Source organism: Colossoma macropomum, unplaced genomic scaffold (genome assembly GCF_904425465.1).
Source record: "Colossoma macropomum unplaced genomic scaffold, Colossoma_macropomum, whole genome shotgun sequence".
Taxonomy (NCBI): domain Eukaryota; kingdom Metazoa; phylum Chordata; class Actinopteri; order Characiformes; family Serrasalmidae; genus Colossoma; species Colossoma macropomum.
Genome location: NW_023496020.1, coordinates 2303988 through 2329255, shown reverse-complemented (window position 1 = coordinate 2329255; position 25268 = coordinate 2303988). Strand labels below are relative to the sequence as shown.

At 40.6% G+C, this 25268-nt stretch overlaps 1 protein-coding gene across 1 annotated transcript in view; it reads left to right on the top strand.

Annotated features, from left to right (window-relative positions):
* The window catches only part of myo5aa (myosin VAa), a 94997-nt gene extending 72873 nt beyond the window's left edge, over positions 1-22124 (top strand). Inside the window, exons 29-44 of the mRNA XM_036564573.1 lie at positions 440-667; positions 889-897; positions 2191-2291; positions 4617-4673; positions 5846-5926; positions 7846-8044; positions 10605-10661; positions 11069-11162; positions 11570-11716; positions 12995-13149; positions 14469-14558; positions 14759-14909; positions 15280-15562; positions 17645-17819; positions 18499-18579; positions 19464-22124. Of these exons, the coding sequence (XP_036420466.1) occupies positions 440-667; positions 889-897; positions 2191-2291; positions 4617-4673; positions 5846-5926; positions 7846-8044; positions 10605-10661; positions 11069-11162; positions 11570-11716; positions 12995-13149; positions 14469-14558; positions 14759-14909; positions 15280-15562; positions 17645-17819; positions 18499-18579; positions 19464-19616 (2061 nt within the window). The 3' untranslated portion in view covers positions 19617-22124. The remainder of the gene's footprint in view (positions 1-439; positions 668-888; positions 898-2190; positions 2292-4616; positions 4674-5845; positions 5927-7845; positions 8045-10604; positions 10662-11068; positions 11163-11569; positions 11717-12994; positions 13150-14468; positions 14559-14758; positions 14910-15279; positions 15563-17644; positions 17820-18498; positions 18580-19463) is intronic.
* Positions 22125-25268: the final 3144 nt, after the last annotated feature.

Below are 25268 nucleotides of genomic sequence, written 5' to 3'. Positions count from 1 at the left end.
CCTGTTGCCAATCAACAATTTTTTTAGCGTTACACGACTTTACCAGCATCAATATTTGATTTGTTGTTTGTACTTTGTTAATTAAATATAGTGTTTAAATGATTTGCACATCATTACATTTTGTTTTTATTTACATTTTGCACAGCATCCCAACTTTTTTGGAAATGGGGTTGTACTTCTGCTGTTTTAGCTATGCGGCATACTTTAGTCGATGTTTAATATGTCATAAAGTGTCAGAAACCACAGAATCAAGTCTATTAGAGATACTGAACAACTCCACACGGTTTGAGGCGAGTGTGTGATGATTTAGGCCTCAGTTAGCACCATGATAATTGGTGTACAAAAGCTTCCATTAATGGTTCCATTTTTAATTTTCCAAACTGTATTAATCGGTTATGTAATGTAAAATGTTTATAGAAAGTTATTCTCTCTCTCTTAGCGTCAGGAGCTTGAATCAGAGAATAAGAAGCTGAAGCATAATCTGAATGAGATACGTCAGTCTCTGATGGGCAACACCGGCGCTGTTTCGGCCGCCCCCGGATCGCCTGCTTACAAGGTTTTGCTGGATCAATTAAACGCCTCCAACGAGGAGCTGGAGGTCCGAAAGGAGGAAGTGCTCATCCTCCGCTCTCAACTGGTCAGCCAGAAAGAAGCTATGCAGCACAAGGTCAGATACAGAGCCGGCACACTGTCCACACTGCCAAACTGAGCCTAAAAAAACTTATAATAATGTTTTTAAAGATGTTTTCATATATTTCTGAAAGTGATTGAAACATTCTGTCTCATAACTGTGTCTTTAAAACTTCTGTCACTAACTCGATTCACTGTTTTATTTCTAACTGCTAACATCTCTCTCTCCCACTCTCTCTCTTATCGCTCTCCCAAAAGGATGAGAAGGTACTGCAGTCTGTGGTAGAAAAGTGTGAATGTTCAATTACGTGCATTTGTCTAGCGGATAATCCTGTATTCAGCTTGTGTAATTCTGCAGTTTTTACAGTAACACTGCATATGGATGCCTGACCCAGTGAGCTGCCTGACCCAGTGAGCTGCATGACCATAAGCAGAGTTTGAGCGTACAGTCTTCTGCAAAAGTTTGAACACACAATCAGATTAGATGGTTTTCTTTTTATTTTTCTAAGTGAAAATAAGTTGACATATCCTGCACAGAGAACACACTTAAATATTGTGTTTTTATGCACATTTTAGTGCACAGTTTCTGTTTACTTGCTGAATTTAACATATTGAATAATAATAATAATAATAATAATAAAAAAACATATAAAATGTGCCTAAACTTTTGCACAGGCCACATTTTGTGTTTGCATGTTGCAGAATTGTGTTCTCTGTAGAAAGCAAAGAGTCATTTGAACAGTGGTGCCCAAACTTTTGCATACTGTTTATTTAGGAGGAATTCCACCAGTTGTTCAAAATTTCCTCCAAAATCCAGTGAGTGGTGTGTAAACAGAGTGATTAAGAGTGGTTCAGAGTGGTTCAGTGAAATGGTTCAGATTTCTTTACAGTGGTGGTGATAGGAACCAGAGGTAAATCTGAAATAATACACTTTCTTTAGGGAATATTGTGCCTCACAGTGCCCTTCATCAACCCCTCCACTGTAAAAGAAAGGATTTTAAGGTCAAAATCTTCTCAAATCTATCATAGCTAAAACAATCTCTGACATCAGGCAGTGTTTTCATAATCATTTTATGTAATAACTTTCTGTGAGGGAACTTTTGAAGGTGAATGCCTGGCTCCTATCACTACCACTGTGAACAATTCTGACTCTCTAAGATGCTCTAGAACAGAGTATTAAGAATCGTTAAATTTGGGTGGAATTCCCCTTTAACAGAGAATTAAACACAGCTGTAAAAGCTCTCTGACAAAATGATTATTTTGCTCTAATAGAATTAAGCAGAACATTAGACAGAAAATTACCAGAGCTCACAGAAAGCAGGACAAATTATAACATAAATAATAAAGACCAGTGGCCAGTAGGGGGTGCAGTGTAGCCTTAAACTCTGCCTGTGCTCATTGCTCAGTAAAGGTCAGTGCGCTAATAACTATGTCTGCCATTCACTATGTGATTGAACTCCTTTACATCTTATCAAATTAAAATTCTTTAATGTTAATAATCCATAAATGCTGCTGATGATGATGTTAGTGATGGTGACGGTTATTACTGTGTTTGTATAGGAGACCATGACTGAGCCGCTGCATTATGTGGAGGACGTGCAGAAGCTCACTGATGCTAAAGAGATCTCTCAGGCTTACATGGGCCTCAAGGACACCAACAGGTACAGAACACGTTCACACACACATTTATATCTTCACTTTCACTTTATTCCTTGCTCTCACTTTCTCCCAGTCCATCCGAGGACTGGACAAGAGAATTTTGCATTTTTTATGTTTCCTGTAATTCTCCTAGGTTTGTCATTTTTTTATTTTGTTTAGTTTTTCCAAGCAGCACAGTTTTTTTTATTTTAAAAATACTTGGGATTGCTTAGGAGTTCATTTATAGTCAGTTGATTTATATCAGAAGAATTAATGTGTGACTGAATGCTGTACAGGTCATACTTGACCAAAATATAATTCACATGCACAGTTGTGTCCTAAAGTTTGAGCACCTCTGGTGAAATTACATATTGTGTTCATTTTGTAAGTGTAAATAAGTGAACACGTCTCTACAGAGACGCGCATTTTAATACACAATTATTGCTTATTTGTTGAATTAAACATGTTAGGGGAAACAAATTTAAAAACTATTTAAAAGTAATGGCAAATTTTATATTTTATGTTTTTTTTTTTGTTCAGTATGTTAAATAAGCAGAAATTAGTTGTTAAAATGTGCGGGAGTGTGTTCTCAGTAGAGGTTTTGTTAACTTACACTTGAAAAATCAACAAAACATTAAAATTGACTGGGCTGTTCAAACTTTTTGCATACAACTGTATATTTCTGAAGAACAGAATAGTAAATAATTTCTTAAATAAGCACTAAATACAGCTTGGACTGTCATATCTACAAACCCAGTTCCAAAAAAAGTGTGTGCAATGCTAATAAACACAGAAAGCAGTGAGTAGTGACCAGTATTGACCTAAAAACAGTACAAAAACACTAAATGTAATGTTTTACTTTATGAACTTTACTGTTTTTTGGAAGTATGCCTCCATTCCAAATTTGATGCCTGCAACACATTACAGACAAGTTGTAACAGGAGCATGTTTACCACTGTGTTACATTAACTTTCCTTTAGCAGCATTTAATAATCATTTTGAGACTAAAGACGCCAACAGATCCAGTTAACAATGTTTTTTGAACATTTCAAAAAAGTGTTTCTAGTCGTAAACATTTTTTAAACGTGTTGCATCAATTCAAATTAAATAAAACATTATGTATCATTTTATTGTACTGTTAGATTTATACATCTTTTAATAAATAAAGTTAGATTTATACATCTTTTTAACTACTCCTAACTTTTTTGGAGTTGGATTTGTTTAAGAAAGCCCTAATAGATCGGTATTTGATCACCCAGAAGGGGGAGCTCATGCTGGTTTCCTCGTAGGTAAAGCACACACTGCAAAAATGGTATCTTTTCAAGTAAAATTATCTCAAATATAGTCAGTAAATCTAATATTTCTCCTGTTGATATTGTTGTAAGCTTAATTTAAGATTATTTACCTTATTTCTAGACATTTTTAAGTCATTTTATTAAGTCAAATTACCTCACAATATTGGCTGATAATTTTTTTTTAAGAAATGAGCTTGGAATCAGCAAAATTATCTGCCAGTGTAGTGAGAGAATTTTACTTAATAAAATTGCTTAAAACAAGTGAAAAATGTCTAGAAATAAGCTAGATAATCTTATAATAAGTGCACAACCATCTCAAAATGGAAAATATTAGATATAGATAACTAGATTTAACATCATTTTACTTGACATTTTTTGGAGTGCAGACACCAAACAACACCATATTTTAGTAAAAAAAATATATTATTTCAGTTTGCAGAAAAAAATCTGTGATTAAAAACTACTGTGTGTAGATAGTAAAACACAAGAGCTAAATGCTGCTCCTCTGGCACAAACCAGCTCGCCACAGTGCTATTTCACACAGCTACGTCAATGACTAGATCTGCAGATCTGAATTTAGTGCATCTTTCCATGAGAATTTAATTTTTTTACCACACAAACTAAGAACACTATGAAGCAAATTGTCACTGTCCAAAGAAAAACAAATATGTCCAAAATGGTAACTTTACAGGAGAGTGTAAAAACACAACTTTTCATGAAAGTTAATTTAAAGAAATTTTATTGCAAGCAATTTTGGGACACTTCTGTTGGTCCATTCATTATGATTTTTTAAAAAATAAAAAAAGAAAAAAATGAAGATATTTGTTTTTCTGAACAGCGATGAAATTATTAGCCGTCTCGTTCCATCCTAACATCTGTATCTTGTCCAAGTTTAGCAGTACGTGAGTTTGACCTGGACGGGCCTATTTAATGAAACACTGTTCGTTCCGACTGCACTCCAGCAGTAAAGAACATCTCTTGTGAGCGAGAACCCGGATTCCTGCGTGTGTGTTTGTGTGTTTGTGTTTTGATGTGTGTCTCTGTCCTGCGTAGATCGCCCAGGTTTCTGCGCAGGCCGCTCGAGGTGAACGAGCTGGTGAATAGGCTGAGGTAATGCTGCCTGAGATAGAGAGACAGAGAGAGCGAGAGAGATGTTATGCATGGTCATGCTCAGTTGGTCAGATCAGTTTAATACCGATATTAGTAATTAGAATTATTCATACGGCCGAGTCTGGTTTTACAGCGCACTAACCCGCATGAGAGCCGTGAATGAGCGAATGCCTTCAGTTCTCAAACTAACACATTTGAAGGAGGATAGTAGAAGCAGCAGCATTAAACGAAGGTAACATATTTTGCAGACGGTTTTTATATCATAGCAAATAGATGGAGCTCTGATTCTGCACTTCTGCAGTGCTACATGGCTGTCATAAACACAGGAACGGAGCTGGAGATGAATGAATGGAGCGCATGTTAGTTTGCAGCTGTGCGAGCGGCGCTGTTGAAGGGGTTTGGCCTTGATGCACTCAGAGCTTCAGAGATTTAAAGGGCCCATATTCAGCATTTTCTTGTAGAATTAAGTAGGCTGTTTTTGTGACTGCCTTTAAGACTAATCGACTGTAAATGAGCCTCAGTGGAAACTGTGAAATTCAGACTGAAAGCCTACGTGGATGAACTTCAGCAGCTCCTTTCGAATGTGTGCTTCCGTTTGCTTCCTGACAGCCAAGAACAGCACAACGTTTACTCATTTTCCCACAACTTACACTCCCAATAGCTCTACTACAGACTGTCTGCAGGAACAACACTGCAGCACTTCGGCAGGAATGGGCGGGGTTAAATTGCTTTAGGCATCATACTCATTTATAAGAAAAAAAAAAAAAGGAAAAGTTGTTTTTTCATGAAATGGGCCCTTTAGTCTGTTTTAAGGATGCCTTTAAGTGTGTGAGGGTTAGGCATGGTGCCATCTAACAGGCCACGTGTGCCAGCAGCTGTGCAAGTGCTGATACCTCCACAGCTCACGGTGCTTATGATGAGGGGTGACTGGACTGAAGCATGTCTTGTCATATTTACTTGTTTTATGCCACATAATTTGATCGTTTTGAATCCATCTTTTTAGTTATTTTCCTTTGTGACAAGCGCATTTACATCCCTTCATTATTTCATTGTTGAATCAGCTGCACCATTATTCTGTTTTGTGTTGTCATTTTTGTCCCTTTCCACTTTTCCCATTGTCCCCTTTCTCTCTCCTTCTTTTTTTGTCGTTTCCCCTCCCCGTGTGATGTCAGATCACCTCTCCCTGACATGCGTAAGATGAATGAGGATGGAGAGCTGTGGCTGGTGTATGAAGGCTTGAAGGAGACCAACAGGTTAACTGTGTGTGCCTGTGTGTGTGCGTGGGCTTCTTTTACTACATCTTTATTACCATCTTTGCATTTGTGTTTTATGTTTTCTTTCTATTTCAACTAACCTGCATACACATGTACATATATACAGTACTGTGGAGTCAGAGACCCTTCATTTATTTAATTCCCACGCAAAATGGCGAGAAAGTACAAGGTGTTAATTCTTCAGGAGATATTTTTGAGGATATTATATACAAGTTAATCCGCTAGGATACGGAAGGAGAAAGTGGGAAAAAAACAGGAGTTTCCAAATCTGGAATTGAAAAAAAAATTATTAAAAGCTACAGAGAAAATGGGGCTCCAGACAACCACCTGGAAGAGCTATTAGACACCAAAACTGCCCCCATCAGATAAACAGCACTTAAAGCTTTCATCTCTGAGAGAGAGGAGAAAATCAAGCTGCTTCAGATCTGAAAACATCCACAGGTGTTTCTGTCCATCCTTACGCTGTGAGAAGACGACTCAGCACTATGGGTCTGAAAGGATGTGGAGCTGTCAAGAAGACCTCACTGAGAAAAGGAGACAGACACATCAAACAAAGAAGCTGAACAATGGACTGACCACCCCAGAGTCCAGACCTCAACATTACTGAATGTATTTGATTACTTCAGAAAATGATCAACCAACTTTGGAGGTGTGTCTGCAGATTCTTTGAGAAACTGAAAGTGAGTCTCCTGAAAAGAGTGGAAGTGTAATAAAGGTAAAGGGTCACACACTGACCACTCAGACAGCTGATATTAGATTTAGTTGTTGAGGCTGCTGTGTGATTTTATATTTCTGAAACTGAAAAACTGAAATTTATTTCACAGTTTCACCTGAAATTAAATAAATGAAGGGTGGTCTCTGAGAAATTGACTGAAAAAATGAAAGCTGGATAACAAGAACAGCAATACTTGTCATTACTGAGCCTGCATGTATCCATAGAAACGTGTCTCTGTGGGTTTTTAAGGCTTTGGAGATGCTGCATGGTCTTCAGTAACACCAAGGACGAGCTCAAACTGTTCTTCAGTGGATTTCTACTTTCAAACTCCTCGTTGGTTTATGCGTCTTCTGACAGGACTTTGTTTTCAGGGGGACGCTGAAGCGGCTGTGCATGTTGGTTTGGCCTGAGCAGGTCAGAGTGATGTGCTGACCGCTGCTGGCCCATTAGCTGCTCTCTTTGGGCTGCAAACTTGGCTGCTCCTGAAAGAAATGCAGATCAAACCTGCTCACTTTGGCTGGCTGTCCAATGGATGTCTGCTCCCTAGATAGTGCACTATGTAGGACACTAAATAGGCTTCTACACCTAGACAGTGCACTGTGTGTTAATGCTGAGCTGTACAGCTCGTTCATAGTGCTGCATAGCTCTAATAGTGCCCTGTTTGAATGTAAAAGCTATTATTTCATGAATCATGCAGTGCACTATCTAGGGAGTAGGGAGACGTTTGAGATTCAGCCTTTGACTGTTTAGTAGAGCCTGACCAATATGAAAAGTTTGTGGCTGATTCTGATGTTAAGGTGCTAAAAATTCTCCACACAGTGCATTAATAGCAAATAAAAAGAAATTGGGCCATATTTAAATGCACACAATGCCATATTTAAGCTTGATTCCTGTAGAAAATGTGTTTCAGATCAGCAAGACAGTTTTCTCCCATACCAATAAAACCCGAAGTCATCAGTACTGATAGAAATTATCAGCAAAAAATATATTGGTTGGGCTCTATTTTTAGAGACTTTGCAGGGAGACTCTTGTGATTTTATTTTCATATGTATTTTTTTTAACAGCTTCGTTCTGCTCTGAGAGTCACTAACCACTCCTTTCTGCTTTCCTTCGACTCTGTCAAAACATATTTGTTTAAAAACTAAGTGTCTCTCCTCCTCCTCTCTGCTCTCCGTCTGTGCAGGTTATTGGAGTCTCAGCTGCAGGCTCAGAGGCGTTCTCACGAGTCAGAGTTGGAGGCTTTGCGTGGAGAGCTGCAGAGCGTGAAGGAGGAGAACAATCGGCAGCAGCAGCTCCTCGCTCAGAACCTGCAGCTCCCACCAGAGGCTCGCATAGAGGCCAGCCTGCAGCACGAAATCACACGACTGACTAACGAGAACCTGGTGGGTGCACGACACATTAGGAATGGCTAACGAAGAACTGAAGTGAAAGCTTTATTTAAAGTAGCGTTAACCGGTTAGGGAAAGGGAAAGTCCACCAATTGTTCAAAATTCAGTGTGAGAGATGTAAACAGAGTGGTTTGGTGTGAAATGGTCCAGATGTCTTTACAGTGGTGGTGATAGGAACCAGGGGTCACCATGACTACAACACAAATGTATACATTTTATTTACTATCCGGAACCACCAGTGTGGTGATATTGATGATGGTGAAATGGTGATAAATCTGACTTTAAAAAGGCCTTAGAGGCAGTGGATTTGTATCCATTTCATGTAATAACTTTCTGTGAGGGAGCTTTTAGAGGTGGACATCTGGTTCCTATCACCACCACTGTCAACAATTCTGACTCAGTAAGTCAGTCTAGAACGGAGCATGTGAATAATGCTGTACTCTGTGTTCACATTAGCAGGTGACTTGCGACAGGTGACCAGTCGTTTCCTATGGGAGTAGACAATTTAGCAACAAGCGTCAGGGCAACAAATTAAGTTAAAATTTTCTCAAATTGTAAGTTAGGTATGATGCAGTGAACAATAATCTAAACAATCGGCACCAGCAAACTCTCCAGACCAGTCATAGACATGGGGCACTAAGGCCACAGATGCTCCTCTCTGAAGCTTTGGTTTGGCTGGCTTTTTATTCCTGTTTCTGATAGTATCACACAAAAAATGTAAGAGAAATGTAAGACTTACAAACGTAGAACCGCAGTTAATATTGTAAACAAAATAATGATACATATATAGTGGATATGTTTGGCATTTTCCTGTCAAAAGCTGAACAGTTTACACACCCATGCACAACAACAGTGGCCTTGGACACGCCCACAAACTTATTTTGGTGTGACGGACCCTCTAATCCTGCTCTAAAAATGTTTTTTTTCGTCACAGTGTTTAGTGCAGGCAGCTGTTTACTCTTGTTGACTAGAATTTAGCTACAAAAAAATACAAACTCTTGTTAAAACTCCCGTCTGAATGATCAAAAAACACTGCATGGAAGTGTGTTTATTGGACATCAGCCAGAGTAGCAGTTTTGTGTACAAAAGGTATGAGACACTCTGTTTCTGTGTGGGATCATCTAAGGCTGAGATTACAAATTTAAATATCAACTTTGGCTGAAAGCCCTCTCTCTAGAGTATGTGTTGTGTTTATGTATCAGTCTGTTTAGCCTGTCTTCACACAGGGCTCAGCCAATCAGACTTTAAAACCAGAAATGTCAAGAGTTTTGTTTTTCTGCAGTGTTTCCCAGCCATGATTGTGTGTGTGTGCGTGTGTGTGTATGTATGTGCGTGTGCGTGAATGTGCATGCGTGTGTGTGTGTGTGTGTGTATGTAAGCCCACTCGTCCTACTCTGTGTGTGTGTGTGTGTGTGTGTGTGTGTGTGTGTGTGTGTGTGTGTGTAGGGCTCACTCGTTCTCCTCTAACCATGAGAGCATGCGTGTCTGTGCATGTGTCTGTGTGTAGGCTCACCCGTCCTCTTCTAATTGTATGTGTGTTTGTCTGTGTGTAGGCTCACCCATCCTCCTCTGATTGTGTGTGTGTGTGTGTGTGTGTGTGTGTGTGTAGGCTCACCCATCCTCCTCTGATTGTGTGTGTGTGTGTGTGTGTGTGTGTGTGTGTGTGTGTGTGTGTGTGTGTAGGCTCACCCGTCCTCCTCTAATTGTGTGTTTGTGTGTGTAGGCTCACCTGTCCTCCTCTGACTGTGTGTGTGTGTGTGTGTGTGTGTGTGTGTGTGTGTGTGTGTAGGCTCACCCATCCTCCTCTGATTGTGTGTGGGTGTGTCTGTGTGTGTGTATATGTGTGTGTAGGCTCACACGTCCTCCTCTAATTGTGTGTGTGTGTGTGTGTGTGTGTGTAGGCTCACCCGTCCTCCTCTGATTGTGTGTGTGTGTGTGTGTGTGTGTGTGTGTGTAGGCTCACCCGTCCTCCTCTGATTGTGTGTGTGTGTGTGTGTGTGTGTGTGTGTGTGTGTAGGCTCACCCGTCCTCCTCTGATTGTGTGTGTGTGTGTGTGTGTGTGTGTGTGTGTGTGTGTGTGTGTGTGTGTGTGTGTAGGCTCACCCATCCTCCTCTGATTGTGTGTGTGTGTGTGTAGGCTCACCCATCCTCCTCTGATTGTGTGTGTGTGTGTGTGTGTGTGTGTGTGTGTGTGTGTGTGTAGGCTCACCCGTCCTCCTCTAATTGTGTGTTTGTGTGTGTAGGCTCACCTGTCCTCCTCTGACTGTGTGTGTGTGTGTGTGTGTGTGTGTGTGTGTGTAGGCTCACCCATCCTCCTCTGATTGTGTGTGGGTGTGTCTGTGTGTGTGTATATGTGTGTGTAGGCTCACACGTCCTCCTCTAATTGTGTGTGTGTGTGTGTGTGTGTGTGTAGGCTCACCCGTCCTCCTCTGATTGTGTGTGTGTGTGTGTGTATATGTGTGTGTGTGTGTAGGCTAACCCATCCTCTCCTAATTGTGTGTGTGTGTGTGTGTATGTGCGGGGGCTTTTTATCACTGTGCCTCTCGATTCGCAGGTGAATCCCACTGAGGACCCTAAAGCCTACAGAATCAGCGTTCTGCGGAGGATGATTGTATGTAGAGGAGTGTGTGTGTGTGTGTGTTGTGCACGTGTGTGAGCACTAATGGAGGTCAGTGTGCTGCACAGAATCTGAGCTGAGTTTTAACTACAGCTGGTTGTTTTAACCCACAGCGGTGTGATTCAGCACACAGCTCTCACTCACACACTTACACTCTCTCTCTCTCTCTCTCTCTCTCTCTCTCTCTCTCTCTCTCTCTCTCTCTCTCTCTCTCTCTCTCTCTCTCTGTTTTTTTTAATCACTCTTTGCTGCAGACTGTATTGAACTGAACTGAATCTGAGCTTTAACCTGCTTCTCTCCTTTAATGACTGATTCCTAAGCACTAAACTCCTCTGCTGCCCACCCTGAGTTAACCCCTCAGCAGTGGTTTCACAGTGTTCTGGTGTCTGTGTCTTGTGTAGGACCTCATGGAGCAGCTGGAGAAGCAGGATAAGACGGTCCGAAAACTGAAGAAGCAGCTCAAAGTGTTCGCTAAGAAGATAAACGACCTGGAAGGTAGAGTCTTCCTTGAATTCAAGCTTTACAGAAATCCCAACTGTAGAATAGACTCAGTTTATATCACAATACTTACATTTAGAGTTAGTTGACAGACACTGGGTAACAGCCCATTCTGCTAAATAAAATAAAAAAAATAAAATATTTGATACAGCATGTAAACACTGTTAAAGTTACAAAACAACTCCCCAGTCCATAAATAAAAATCAAGCTGCAAAAACGTCCTGTTTTGAATTTACTGATTTTTTTTTTATGTAATGTCACATGAAAAAAGAAATTGCTTACAATTTTTTTCATTTCCCCTTAAAATTTACATTTTGAATTTCCACCTATCTCTCTCTCTCTCTCTCTCTCTCTCTTCTTTTGTGTTTGTGTTTGTGTTTGTGTGTGTGTGTGGGTTTGTATAGGTGGTCAGATCGAGAACGTGTCTCCGGGTCAGATGGCGGATGAGCCGATCCGTCCAGTCAGCATTCCACGCAGAGAGAAGGATTTCCAGGGAATGCTGGAATACAAGAAGGAGGACGAGCTCAAGCTGGTCAAGAACCTCATCCTGGGTAAGACACACGCAGTGGCGTAGCGTCTGGGTGTGCATGGTATGCGTCTGCGTACAGGCCTGTGAATCACCTCTGTGTTCTAAGTCAGCAGTGCATAATCACCTCTGCTTCATCTTTTTATGGTTATACGCACACTTGTTTTAAAAGATGCAATAGGTCATATTTTTACTATCTTACTATTACAAATAACCTGAAGATGTATGTGGAGCACATTGAACAATACTTGATTGCTGTTGATGAATTTTTTTTTTTAACACCTCTTGAAAATGGCAGCTGCCCTTTATGTGGTCTGAACAATTCATGATGATCGGACCAATAGCAACGGTTCAAAATGATTTACATATTAAATGACTTACATACTGCAAAGTTTAAAAATTCTTGTTTTTTTACTGCTCTTACAAAGTTACCATTTGCTTGTTATTACAGTGATGAACTGTAGAACTAATATCTAGACCTGTTGCGATTATTACATAACTGCCTGATCATGATAATTTGTGCTAACCACCATGATTTGTGGTGGCCGCGACCATTTATTTTATTTCAAGCCAAACAAACAGAATGATTTACTTGCATTTTCATCGCAAAAAATAAGGCGAGACAAATAACTGAATGAGCACAAGTTCATGTTAATGACTGAAGGGAAATGTCTTCTTTCTTTTTAATCAAAATGTAGCCGATCGGCCTAATCACGTTTGGTGTGTGAAGTTCACTTATTTAGTTTTAGCACTGGAGCTCTGAGGCTGATGTTGCTGGCTAACAAGTGGAAGCATACACAGCTTAGTGTCGTGTAAGCTGCATTCGTAAATCACACTGACTTGTCATGAGCAGCTTTTGAAACAAACATTTATTCAGACTTAGTTGCAAAGCCAAAAACAACATCACCATTGTGGGCACATTTTGGTTTCAAGCCAAATGAAAAAGGAGAACCCAAAGACTTGGAGGAGGTGATCTGTCTTTGTATGAATACTAATGTCAAGTGTTCCATATTGCTGAGAAAAATGCACTCTGAAAAAAGCATAAATGTTTTTGTGAACACAGTATTGTATGTAAGGTAATATAGGGCAGCACAGTGGGGTGTGATTTGTGTGTTTGTTTGCCTCCCACAGCTGAAGTGCTGCCCATTGGCGTTTTTTTTATAAGTCAGTGGGTTTTCTGTTCCTTTCTAAGTCTGTGGTGATCTACTGTACATTACAGATCCAGCAGATAGATATTAGATTGGAAAATGCTGGATTATTCCTTCCTAACGTTCCTGTGCTTTACATTTTTGCCTGTCTATAGAGCTTAAGCCGCGTGGTGTAGCAGTGAATCTGATTCCCGGTTTGCCGGCCTACATCCTCTTCATGTGTCTCCGGCACGCCGATTACATCAACGATGACCAGAAAGTCCGATCACTCCTCACCTCCACCATCAACAGCATCAAGAAGATCCTCAAAGTAAACACGAACACACACAATTTTATTTGATATCAGGATAGTTGGTACACACTGTATACCCCATATGTATGTTTGTGTGTCTATATGTAGCAAGAATATTCCACTTTATATGCACTATATGGACAAAAGTATTGGGACACCTACAGGAGCTTTTATGACGTCCCATTCTAAATGCATAGGCATTAATATGGGGTTGGTCCCCCCTTTGCAGCTACAACAGCTTCCACTCTTCTGGGAAGCTTTCTACAAGATTTTGGAGTATCTGTGGGGAATTTTCACCCATTTATCCAGATGAGCATTTGTAAGGTCAGACACTGATGTTGGATGAGTGGGCCTGGTTCTCTGTTCTAGTTCATCCCAAAGGTGTTCTGTGGGTTCGGGGTCTGTGCTCTGTGAGTGCCAGTCAAGTTCTTCCACATCAAACTCACCCAGCCATGCCTTTATGGACCATGTTTTGTGCACTGCGGCTCAGTCACGTTGGAATAGAAGGTTCTTCCCCACACTGATCTCACAAAGTTGGAAGTGTACAATTGTCCAAAATGTCTTGGTGCTGAAGCATTAGGATTTCCCTTCACTGGAACTAAGGGCTCTAGGCCAACCCCTGAAAATCAGCCCCATAGCATTATCCCTCCACCAAACTTTACAGTTGAGTCCAGTGGTGTCGTGCTTTACACCACTCCATCCGACGCTTGACATTGCGCTTGGTGATGTCAGGCTTGCATGTAGCTGCTCGGCCATGGAAACCCTGCTATGAAGCTCCCAGCGCACAGTTTCTGTGCTGATGTTAAAGCCAGAGGAGGTTGGAACTCTGCAGTTATTGATCAGCAGAGCGTTGGAGACTTTTATGCACTATGCTTCTCAGTGCTCAGCGTCCCGCTCTGTAACTTTACATAGTCTGACTTTTCAATAATACCACACAGTTGATCGTGGAATATCTAGGAGGGAAGACATTTCGTGAACTGACTTGTAATGGTGGCGCCTATTACAGCACCACGCTCAAATTCAGTGAGCTCTTTAAAAAGACCCATTCTTTCACTACTGTGTATACAGGCAGGCTGCATGGCTAGGTGCTTGATTTTGTACTCCTGTGGCAGTGAAACTGAATGAAATACCTGAATACAATGATTAAGATGTACCAATACTTTTGTCCATATAGTGTGTGCGCGTGTGTGTGTGTGTGCGCGTGTGTGTGTGTGTGTGTGTATACATATACAGTCAGAAGAAAGAGAGAGGGAGAGTCCTGTCTGAGTTTTTGTAGTTTTTATAATAAAGTCATCTTTAAAGCCATCATCCATTTATTTTGTCATTTCTTTCTGCAGAAAAGAGGTGATGACTTTGAGACGGTGTCGTTCTGGCTGGCCAACACTTGCCGCTTCCTGCACTGTCTGAAACAGTACAGCGGAGACGAGGTACAGACATTTAGCATGCTTCACAGCTCTGTTCAGTCTGTATGTCTGTTTATCAACCATTGTTGATCTCAAAACACATACTGACAAATCTTTCCCCGTCGCCCTTTTCTGTTTCTTTTTATTTTATTCTTTTCTGTCTTTCCTTGTTTTTTTGTCTTTTTTCTGTCTTTCTTTCTTTCTTTCTTGCTTTCTTTCCTCAGCAATTTATGAAGTATAACAGTCCTAAGCAGAACGAGCACTGTCTGAGTAATTTTGACCTGGCCGAGTACAGGCAGGTTCTGAGTGACCTGGCCATTCAGATTTATCAGCAGCTCATTAAGTGCATGGAGAACATCCTGCAGCCCATGATTGGTGAGTTATTATTTAAATGTTTCGTTTCCATGACGACATTAATCCATCACTGGGCAGAAGGCAGGAAACACCCTGGATAGGTCACCAGTCCATCACAGGCCAGACAAACAGACACATATAATCTCTCACATACACACAAACACACACACACACACACACACACACCTAGGGGCAATTTAGCTGACTGCATGGCTTTGGGCTAATAATTCCGGCTGATATTGACTGAACTTTTTTAAAAATACAAATGTGAAATAATATAAGCTAATACAAATTTTTAGCCCTTAAAATCAATATCAGGCACTAAAATGTCTTTAAATAAAACCTTTTAATCTCTCTGTGTCCATCACTTTCTGTGTGTTTGTGTGTCCAGTCTCTGGTATGCTGGAGCATGAGACAATCCAGGGAGTGTCCGGCGTGAAGCCGACGGGTCTGCGGAAGCGGACGTCCAGCATTGCAGACGAAGGGACCTACACACTGGACTCCATCATCAGACAGCTCAACTCCTTCCACTCCATTATGTGCCAGCATGGCACTGACCCCGAGCTCATCAAACAGGTGGTCAAACAGCAGTTCTACATCATCGGTGCGGTCACTCTCAACAACCTGCTGCTACGGAAGGACATGTGCTCATGGAGCAAGGGCATGCAGATCAGGTACTACAGCATTGATCAGTTAATCATTCATACAGGACTAATTACTGATCGAGCACAGCAGCCAGCAGCATTTATCAATTATTAAATCTGAATCCTATACTTTTCATAGGGCGCTAATAACATATCATGTACAGCAGTCGTTAGCGTTCATCGATTATCAATGATAATTATTCATATAGGACTAATTGCAGATCAGGTACACCAGTCAGTTGCAGTTATGAATTATCAATCCTAATGTTACTGATTACAGTTCAGGTTCATCAGCTGTTTGCATTTATCAATTTGTCAGTAATAATTATTCATGTATGACTCATTACAGATCATCATCCGTAAGCATTTAGCATGTATTAGCATGCCCATGTTAACATTATTCATGACTTTCATACAAGGGATGTCTCAATCTGATTCACTGGATCGGGATCAGAGCTGATCCTGGCCTATTTTAATGGATTGGGTGTCGGATATATTAAGCCTGATCCACTTCCGATCTTTCGCTTCTTTTTTTGGGCTATGTTTACGCAGTTATTATAGAAGCAGCATAAACAGGCATCATCCACAACTAGCAGAAGTGGAGAGGATTTTCAGAAGCTAACAAAGAGATCTAAATGTCTGCAGTGTGGAACTAAGGCTATGTTCACACAGCAGGTAAAAGTGGCCCAAACTTATTTTCTCACCAAATCCGATTTTTTTTGTTTTGGCTGTTCACATTATCTTTTACATGTGATCTGTATGCAACATCAGTCGGAACAGAACAGCTCCTAAACTGACCTGCATGAGCAAAAGAACAACGCTTCACAAAGCTTCATGTGGCCCATTCAGAGGTAAACAATTATGACTGCCAACGAACGCCAGTCGCTCCCACAGGGTTCAGCTTCATCTTTGACTGCATCACAGGAGCCGTCATGAGGCTTCATTGGCTGACAGCTAGGTTGAACCCAGAATGTGTTCGAGCTCGCCATAAAAAGCCATGGTCACTTCTTTGGTTCGTGTCCTCAGATTCTTTAAACTTTGCTTTCAGACTTTTAACTGTTCTTTGATGGTACAGCCTCGTTCACATTCAGCCATTTCTTTTACAATCTCTTCGAACACAGAGCGGCTGCGATAAGTGTCTTCTAGTTTTTTTAAGACAGAAACATCAGCCTAAATGTTTATGAGGTCTCAGCAGCGCGAAATTATGATGAATGTGGAGCTGGACTGGCATAAAAGTCGTATATCAGATACATATTGGATTTGACCTCATATGAAAGCGTCTCAAATCGGAATTGAAAAGGTGATGCAGTGTTTTTTTTGCTGTTTCCACTGGCACACAGACACACATCTGTGTAACATATGAGGACACCTACAAAATACTGATCAAGGACATCAGCTATTAGCATTTATTGAGTTTTAGATCCATTTTAATGCCAGAAAATGTGGCAAAAATGTAAATGTAAAGCAAAACAAGACCACACAATAACTTTTCATCAAGTTCAGACGCTCTATGGTTATATATCTTCTTCAATCCTCCTTTTAAGGCTCGTCATATAACATGATACTCACATGTTTCATATCAAAATACTCCATTATCTTCATCACTACTTTTCTAAACTCTCTGCACACCATTTCACATGAGTCTCCGATGTGGACTGAATGAGGAATGAAGGGTTTCGGGCGTGATGGTCAGTCCTTAGTGATTTCCTCAGAGTCTATTGATCAGTTTCACACAGTAGACGGACAATGTAGACGGACACACCAATCCACCAGTTCCACACGGTGAGAGGCAGATGACGTGTATCTCAGCCCCTCTTCATAGGCTCATAACTCCAGATGTGAGTCTCGTACGATCTCGTGATAAGATGGAATGGAAAGGGCGACTCTACAGATTCAGGAAGTGTTTGAACTGGATTTCTGTGCTGAATTATCAGAAAGATACAGAAACAGATATAGAAACATTAAATTTGATGCGCAGGCGAGTTTGTGGAACCCAGAGGGTTAATAATAAAATATCTTCTCTGTTTATTCCTTTTCTTCCTTGTCTGCTTCTGTTATCTCTGGAAATACTTGTGACTCCTGAGGGTTAAAGCTGTAACGCTGTGTGTGCAGGTATAATGTGAGCCAGCTGGAGGAGTGGCTGAGGGACAAGAACCTGATGGTGTGTGGAGCGAAGGAGACACTGGAGCCTCTGATCCAGGCCGCTCAGCTGCTGCAGGTCAAGAAGAAGACCGACGAGGACGCAGAGGCCATCTGCTCCATGTGCAACGCTCTTACTACTGCTCAGGTATTACACACAAGCAAAGAGGGCAGAAGCATCAGAAATGCAAAAATGTATTATTTGGTATATTAAACCACACAAACTTGCATGGAAAAAAAAATTGTAAGATTTGCACGCTTTAATAGGAAACCCCTAGAACTTCCTTTCACCATTCACTATGTAGATTTAAATCTGTTAAATATTATGTTATGAGCCAATATCCAGGATTTTTCATTAGAAAACTGGCTGCTCTCTAATGTTATACATTCTCACATTTAAGAACCGTGAGCTTTCTGGACGTGTAGAACATGTGTTTTATGCTCCTAATCTGTTTAGTCCAATTAAAGACAAATGAACACTACTTTTAGACCACTGCAGCTGTCTAAAGGCTCCCGCACACTGAACAAGAAGCACTGCGCAGAGCACAGCTGCAGCTTTGGATTGACATTTATCTGTGTAAATGTCATGTCTGATATGGATTTTGTGGTCTGAGTTTAGTTTAGTTTAGTAACAGTGAGATGCAGAGTGGCTCATTTTTTGACGCTGCTTTTATTTCCTCATTATTTTTCAAATTGTGTCTTAGAAATATTACACTTGACTGAAATGCCCATCCACAGTACATACAAACAGTATGCCTTTAAATATATATTTTAGCTAAGTAAGAGTGATATTCTCTCTCTCTCCCCCTCCCTCCCTGCCTTCCCAGATTGTGAAGGTGCTGAACCTGTACACACCTGTCAATGCATTTGAAGAGAGAGTGTCGGTAACATTCATACGAACCATACAGGTGAGACTCCACACACGCCGTAATACCCTTTTTTAAATACCTTTTATTTTCTTTTTTCTTGAAATGGAAGACGCTTAAAGGGGATTTTTCTCAGATTTTCTGCATAATTTAATAAACGAAAAACGAAATAAATGAAAAGCTCCGTTCTAGAGAAACTTATTGAGTCAGAATTGTTCACAGTGGCGGTGATAGGAACCCGATGTCCACCTCTAAAAGTTCCCTCACAGAAAGTTACTACATGAAATGGTTATGAATTCACTGCCTGATGACTGAGACACTGTTTTATGATAGTTTTTATGAAGATTTTGACCTTAAAACACAGTGGAGGGATACATGCAGGATGTTGTGAGGCAAAATAGGCCCCAAAGAAAATGTTTCAGATTTTTCACTATTTTACCATCATCAACATTTCCATATAAAAGTCAGAAGACACGTGTAGGTTCACTGGTAGTTTTGGACAGTAAATAAAATGGCTATATTTGTTTCTCTACAATGATCTATTTCACATCAAACCACTCTGAATGACTTCGTATGCTTCTCAACCATTGTATTATGCAGAAATTTTGAATGAGTGGAATTCCCCTTTTCCAATTGCCAAGTTCCTCAACTCAGTAACTAACGCACTCCTGTTTGGATTAACTTTTTTGCTGTCAACAGCGTTGGGGTTGTAAAGAAAGTAATCTGTTATATAATACTGATTACTTTTGTATCAATTTGAGCACAATATTTGTAAATAAACAGCCGGTCACAGTAAACATCATTTAAAAGCCCAGTCACTGTTTCTGGCCTTCCTATGAACAGGCATCTCCATCTCTCTCTCTCTCTCTCTCTCTCTCTCTCTCTCTCTCTCTCTCTCTCTCTCTCTCTCTCTCTCTCTTTTTCAGAATCGCCTGCGGGATCGGAAGGAATCACCGCAGCTTCTCCTTGACACCAAAATAATCTACCCGGTCACCTTCCCCTTCAACCCCTCCTCTCTGGCCCTGGAGACCATCCAAATCCCTGGCAGCCTCAACCTGGCCTTCCTCACCCGCGTGTAGAAACCTGCCAATCACGCCGCCTCGGCCAATCACGTCAGGAGAAAGATGAAGAATAAATAATAAAAAAGGAACACAAATGAATATCACACCCTCAAAGAGAATGCAGTGGTACAGACTTCATATCACGTCACTGATCTGTCCAGAACAGATCGTCCTCATACACAAACACATCCCTCTGTTCTCGTTCGTCCAGCACTGGAAGATTGCAAGGAAGAGCTTCAGTGGCTTGAGATGACCGATAGGAATGTACCATTTTTAAAAAATCACTTCCTCCGGTTGGGTTCATCACGAATGCACTCTTCAGAACAGTACCTGTACCATGTATCACTGCATAGCTATATAAGAGTATGTATCATGCTAGAAAGTTTTATTTATTGCTTTAACCCATTCTCTGCTTTAGATAATTCCCCCCGAACTCAAACACAGATACGCGGCTGTTTCCATATCCGGGACGGTCCGATCTTAAATCGTCAGGAAGTGAAATAGTATGTAAACTCTAGTCCTCTATTTGCAGTGTCCATATCAGATGAATAATGTAGAATAATTTTTTAAAAAGGCGCTACAGTAAGTCTGCTTTCGATGTAGATGTTTATTTGTTCGTAGGCCGTGTGAACAGTGGCTTTTAGTTTTTAGCGTACGTAGCTAGTTGTGTCTCACGTCACTTGGCGCTTGATGATGTCACGCACACCTGCACCGCTTTGAAGTCAAGAGCCTCCGCTCCTCGTCACACGTCCTTCACGTCTCTTCATCTCAAGCTTGGAAAACACAGGTGAGAGGTGTGCGAGTGGTGCGGAGGTCTTCAAATCCAGGCCTTGAGTCCAGTTTTCGGGTCCTGGATTTTGTAATTACAGTGAAAGGCTTGGAAACTGGATTTAAGGTCTGGACTTGAAGACCTCTGGAGCTCTACAGACATGTGACTGAAAATTTTACAGCTGTCAGGAGAGTTTTGGAGAGTTCTAGAGCAGTGCTTCCCAATCCAATCCTGAGGGATGACCAGATGGTCCACTTTTTACTGTATCCCAACTCACAGCACACCTGTACCAGGTATCACACCTGATCTAGGGAAGTTTGACTGGAAATTTTAGAGTGCTCTCCGAGTTGTGGAGAGTTCTAGAGCAGTGTTTCCCAATCCAGTCCTAAGAGACCACCAGATGGTCCACTTTTTACTGTATCCCAGCTCCTACCACACCTGTACCAGGTATTCATTCTTGAATGCTTGATCTAGAGAAGTTTGACTGAAAATTTTGGAGTGGTCACTGAGTTATGGAAAGTTCTAGAGCAGTGTTTCCCAATCCAGTACTGAAGGACCACCAGACGGTCCAATTTTTGCTTTATCCTAACTCCCAGCACACCTGTACCAGGTATTCAGTTCTTGATTGCTTGGTCTACAGATGTTTTAGTGGAAATTTTGCAGCTGTTATTGAATTCTAGAGAGTTCTAGAATGGTTCCTAATCCAGTCCTTAGGTGTTTTGCACACCAGAACCTTTCTTATTGGCTCTTTCAGCTCCCAGCACACCTGATCCAAATGCTAAAGAGCTGCATACCTGGCTCAGGTGTGCTGGGAACTGCTAAGAAGTTACCTATCTGGGGTTCCCTGAGGACGAGACTGGGTAATGCTGCTCTAGAAGTTCTCCAGAACACAGTGACTGCAAAAAATTTCAAACTTCTTCAGAGCTAGAACACTATACTGATCATGTATTCTCTAGTAAACACCAACAAACCCAAACGTTGGGTTGGTGTTTCATACCTGTGGCTGTTGGAGAGTCTCCAGAGCACAGGTTCTTCAAATCTGGAGCTTAAATAGAGCAGTCCTGAATTTTGGAATCGCTCAACTGTTGGTGGAACTGATTGGCCACTTAGTGTCATATCAACCAGCGATTTAGAAAATCCAGAACTGGAAACTGGACTCATAGTCCAGATTTGAAGACCTTTGTCCCCTGAATATCACAAAGCCTGTTCTCAAGTAAACACAGATGTCAGATTGATTGTGTTAGATCTGTGTGCTTGTTAGAGAGTCTCTAGATCTAGGCTTTCCAGATCTTCTCCTGAACATCTTAAAGTCACCAGCTCTCAAAGTCACATTTTGGATGAGCCTGTATTTTCCAACAAACATAAATAAACCAAACTGCTGGGTTGGTGTATCATGTTGGAGAGTCTCTAGAAAGTTCTCCTCGATTCGCACTTGTTCATTTGGCTTGTCAGTTGTTGGTGTTTGTCAGAATGGCTTGTCTGGCTGTAAAGTTTCTCCACATCCTGTGCCAAGCCGGAGTCTCGAATGCACGAAAGTGCACACTCGCTAGCTGACATGTACCTGTGCACTACTGAACTACTGAACGACAGGAGTGGAGGCTCCGTCTCTTTCAGCCTCCAGACGCTTCCTTCAGTATTACCAGGTTTTAAAACCTAAAACACTGTTGCTTCAACAGCATGCTATGTTAAATAATAAATTGGGTGATATTAATGGGCAGGGCTCTATTCTCGTTTACTCTTTTGTTTGTTTATGTTTTGTTTGTTTATTTGAATGTGCAAGGCAGCAGGTCTGACGCTGATTTAGTGACCAAGAAAACCCCTGGAACTGCACACGAATGCACACACAACACACATATACATACGTTAAGAAAATATTGTCACTGTCACAACAAAATCTAAATGGTAACTTTACAGGAGAAGTAAAACTTAACTCTTAACTTTTAATGGAACAAGTACTTTTGGAGCATTTCTATTGGTCAGTTGTTTTACAGTGTAAAGAATAGTTGGCATTTTTAAATTCTGCAAAAACAATATAAAAAAAACAACCAAAATAATACGAGCATAGAAGGTTTTGTTCTGACAGTGACTCTGTACACATACATACATACTGTACAAAAGTCCAAGGCACCTGGTAATAAATGCATTCTGCTCAATAAAACACTAATTATTAGAATAAATCCAAATAACATTAACACAGTCTTTGCAGTGATATGCTGGTGGATTTGACCAAATCTGTAAGATAGCTGGTGGCGTCAAGGAGAAATTTGAAATTTGCAAGCAAACATTTTGTTCTGCAAACTAGCTCTGAACTGCTTTTCTCACAATGCGTATTTTTTTGTTACTGTATTTCTGTATTTATGTTTATTTGTTTTTATTCTAATGATAAATTAGAATTTTACAAGCAAAACACACTTATTGTTAAAATAAGTGGTTTTAAATAATGTGCTTAGGTGCCTTAGACCTTTGAGTGTGTATGCGTGTGTGTGTGTGTGTGTGTGTATATATATATATATATATATATATATATATATATAATATATATATAATATATATATATATATATAAAAATATAGATATATATAGATATAAAATATAACTACACACTCTTTTCTTTCACATATCAGTGCACTGGGAATGCACATACATACGCTATTCTGCTGTATTTCACATATGGGCCTCATACCAATGCACACACACCATACAAACACAAAACGGGGACCCTGTCTGGGGGGAAACCACCCGCTCTGCATTGCTTGTACCGTGTCTATATCTTTAAATGCCTTATTCGTAGTTGAGGACTAGTTGACTTTTAATGTATGCCGCTCCTCCACACTGCCCCCCTCCTCTCTCCTCTGTACCAGCAGCTCCGTTACAGCAGTCCAGTTCAAACCTCAACATCAGCCCTCGTTTTGTCTCTAAAGCAGACATGAGGCACCATTCATCAGGTGCGTTTGGTTTGTTCTGCTATCTCGGGACCATCTATGCGGTGGTTTTGCATTATTTTGTTTGTTCTAAGTGGGAAAATTGTGGGATTATACTGGAACAAGAAACGTTTAAAACAACTGAATGTTAGAGTATTATTATTCATGATTTTGATAAAGCCTTACCTTGGAATGGAAAACAGTGCTATCGAGGTGGTAAATGCATTTCCTCTTCCTGTTTCCTGTGTCCTGTAGTTTATTTATTTTTTCTGCCATTTTTCACGTCCCTAAAGTGGAGCAGTGATGCATTGTTGTAGTTCAGTGTGTCTTTTATGCACTTTTAACTATTTGCTGGGGGAAAAAATAAGACAAATCCAATGCCATTCACTTTCATTCGGCCTTGGGCTGTCAGCATTGGCTGCGCTAGGCTAAACGTGGCAGATGCTAATGAGTCATCTTATCTATTGTGCTACTGATATCATTATTATATCAAACCACACTATCATGTTGGTGTGATCCCAATCCCAAAAGACCACCAACAGCACCATCATCACCAAATTTGAAACAAGTTGCACTAATCCATCATTCTAGATTAAAATGAGATCTCAGTTTATAAACGTATCAGTTTAATAAGTGAATTAATGGGTTTGCATTGTGGTTATGATGGAAGATCCTGCAGTTTTGCAGCTGTATAAAGTCCATTCATGCCTGTACAAAAGCGTAGCATTCAGAAACATCTGTTAGCCTTGTTAGCTCTAGCCGAATAGCTAGTCATCCCGTACCAATGATAGATGAGTTTGTTTTGCTCAAATGTGGTCCAGCCATAGAGGAGCAACCTTCTCCTCTGACTGACCCATGAGTCAATTTGGAAATCTGGGGGGAGAAAATAAGAACTAAACTGTTCGTAGTCTCTGTAGCTGTGACAATTACACGTGTTTCACCATTGAGATTCCATGGAGTAAGGTACAAATGTCAAAACCTGTTTGAGTCGAATAAAAAGAATTAAGCACTATGATTGGGCTCTTATTTCACACAGTTCTGTCTGCGTGGAGACAGATCGCAGTACTCCGGTGCGCTGGAGTTGGAAGTGCAGCTAAAGTGTATGTTGGGCCTGTTCACACTGCCTTTACTTGCGCTTTCAGTGATCGGCTCATTCAGATTTCACCAGACTGCGTGAAAAGCCAGGTGTAAACACCACCAAGACACATTACAATCAGATCTCAGGCCACATTCAGAGTGGTCAGAGACGGATCTTGATCACATTTAACGCAGGGGTAAATGGAATGTGTTTTTGTACAGCGGCGTTTTAGGGCCACTGTTAATAAAAATATAAATAGTAGACTTCGAGAATAAAGTCGTAATATTTCGCGGAAAACATCGTACGGTATGATACTTCGGAATAAAGTCATAATATTTTGAGAAAAAAGTACTGTTTCGAAAAATAAGTCATACTATTTCGAGAGAAAAAGATGACTTTTTTCCTCTAAATGTTACAACTTTTTTCTCGAAGTCTACTGTTTTGATTTTTATTAACAGTAGCCCTAAAACGCCGTCGTAGTTTTCGTTATCCATGTCCAACTACATGAGCAAAAATGCATCTGCTTAGTTCTGACTAGCAGGTGAGAGAATGAACAACAAAATGTAAGACGGAGGACACGCAAGGCTGAAGTTATCCCCAAACCAAGGGCCTTCATGCACTCCAAGCATATGAAGATGTCCAGGCCATGCATGTCCATTCATAGTAACGAGGAAAAGAGTAAACAAAAGTAAAGTGGGAATAATGTGGGTGTTGACAAGCTTTTTACGTGAGAAAACTGCAGGGGGCTCTGAATTGGTCACACTGAGGACGCATTTTAGTGAAAAGATCTGGACACAAACATGTTAATGCAAGATGTAAACACACCCTGTGTTACTTCAGTCTATATCAGATTTATAGAAATGACAGCATTTTACACAGTTCCCCCCATTTCTACGTGGTTT